The following is a 1,983-nucleotide window of genomic DNA, read 5'->3' on the forward strand; positions in this document are numbered from 1 at the left end:
GGTTGCAGTGAGCCGAGATTGCGCCACTGCACTCCAGCCTGGCGACAGTGAGACTCCGTCTCGAATAACAACAAAAAACCAAATAGGGATTAACAGAGAGAAGCAGGCATAATCCGGAGCAGGTGAAGCCTTGGGGCCACGCTCGAGAGGCGTTTGTGTTTTACTTTCAGCAGTTCAGAGCCCATGATGGCCAGGTTACCCAATTGTGGACTTCCTTGACCACTTAATTGGGTAAATGTAACCCTCACCTTCTCTCTCTCTTTTCTCTCCATTTAGCGGGTCACGTAGCCAGTAGGGCTTCCTTAGCCTATCAGGACACCTGGGGCCTGCGTCATTCAGTCAGTCACCTATCTGGTGGTCACGTCTGCCCCTGGGGTCATCCCCTTCCTGGGGCCACCTCGGCCCATCTGGACCTGTCAGTTCTTGAGCTCCCGCAGGCCTCTCGGCTCGCCAGGTCGCCTCAGTGCCACGCCTCCCTGGCCCGCGATTCGGCCTGCACGTTACGCTTTGTTCCCAGAAGCAGGTTTTCAAAACGCCGCTCCCTCTCAGCTCCAGCTGTTTTCCTGCCAGCGAGGGGAGACCCGGCAGTCGCAGCGCCCCCGGCGGCGCGCTGCGGCCCAGGAAGGGAGTGCCCACCGCCGGCGCCTCTTCAGCCTCCTCCCGGAACGCGGGAGCGGGCGGGAGCAGCGCCCACCCAGATCTTCGCGACCGTGCTCCTGATTGGCTGCGACATGTGACGTCACTGGGAGGGCCCCGGCGGCTGCCGGGAGCCGAGGCTCCGCGCTTGCGCAGACGGAGAGCGCTGAGCGTAGGGGGAGGTGGCTGCCGCTTCTCCCGCGTCCGCCATTTTGTTGCTGTGGCTATAGGGAACGGGCTGGGCAAAACCGTTCCCGAGGCGCTACGCTCCTTCGAGTTCGGTGCCTCGTGTGACGGCGGGGGTAGGTGAAGACCCGTGGAGCTCTGGCGCCAGCGCGTTCCAGGTCGGGAGTCAGTGGAGGCACCCCTGGAACCCCGAGCAGCCCTAGAACCCCGCGGTGGCCTCCGCTGCTGCTCGGCTTTGCCTACCCCGAACCCCCGGCTCTGCCCTGCATTCCCTGGCGGCTCTCTCCGTGAGGCGGCCTTGGAGCAGGCGGACGGCGGCGGAGGATGTTGCGGGCCCGGAGCCGAGAGGAGAGTGCTGGCCCAGCCCTCTGAGCGAGCCTCGAGGTGTGCGAGAGGCCGCCCTTCCTCGGCCCCAAAGCCGTCTGCCGGGCTAAGGCGTGCAGAGCAGGCGAGAACAGCCGGCGCCCCGACCGCCGCAGAGCCCCCGGCCCGGCACCATGTCCTCCGCCAGGTTCGATTCCTCGGACCGCTCTGCCTGGTACATGGGGCCGGTGTCTCGCCAGGAGGCGCAGAACCGGCTCCAGGGCCAGCGCCACGGTATGTTCCTCGTCCGCGACTCTTCCACCTGCCCTGGGGACTATGTGCTGTCGGTGTCCGAGAACTCGCGGGTCTCCCACTACATCATCAACTCGCTGCCCAACCGCCGTTTTAAGATCGGGGACCAGGAGTTTGACCATTTGCCGGCCCTGCTGGAGTTCTACAAGATCCACTACCTGGACACCACCACGCTCATCGAGCCGGCGCCCAGGTACGCGAGCGCCCGCCCCGACCACGGAGGAAGGTCGAGAGCCGAGTCGGTCGAAGAGTGTTTGTGTAGGGGGGGTGGGGCGCGCTTGAACCCCTATTCCCCCATTCTGAACCAGATTATTTTTGAGAAGGCCTTCCGAAAGGAAGGCTAGTGTCAGGATCTGGGTCACTGGTTCAGAGGATGCGTTTTTTGTTTTTTTCTTCTCACAAGGCTGTTTCTCAGTGTGAAGAGGATGCATTTTAAATGTTTAACGTGGTTGCATAGCTAGAATGTACGCTTTCTGCCTTTTGTTACTTTCCCTGGCAGGGATTTGTTGGTTTTTCTAAAAACCCGTTTTTTTTTTTTTTTTTTTT

General features: G+C 61.6%; 1 protein-coding gene across 1 annotated transcript in view; it reads left to right on the top strand.

Annotated features, from left to right (window-relative positions):
• Window positions 1-767: 767 nt before the first annotated feature.
• CRKL (CRK like proto-oncogene, adaptor protein) overlaps window positions 768-1,983 on the top strand; it is a 35,745-nt gene continuing 34,529 nt past the window's right edge. Inside the window, exon 1 of the mRNA XM_017518631.1 lies at window positions 768-1,630. Coding sequence (XP_017374120.1) covers window positions 1,320-1,630 — 311 coding nt within the window. The 5' untranslated portion in view covers window positions 768-1,319. The remainder of the gene's footprint in view (window positions 1,631-1,983) is intronic.

This window comes from Cebus imitator, unplaced genomic scaffold, assembly GCF_001604975.1.
Source record: "Cebus imitator isolate Cc_AM_T3 unplaced genomic scaffold, Cebus_imitator-1.0 Scaffold690, whole genome shotgun sequence".
Lineage (NCBI taxonomy): Eukaryota > Metazoa > Chordata > Mammalia > Primates > Cebidae > Cebus > Cebus imitator.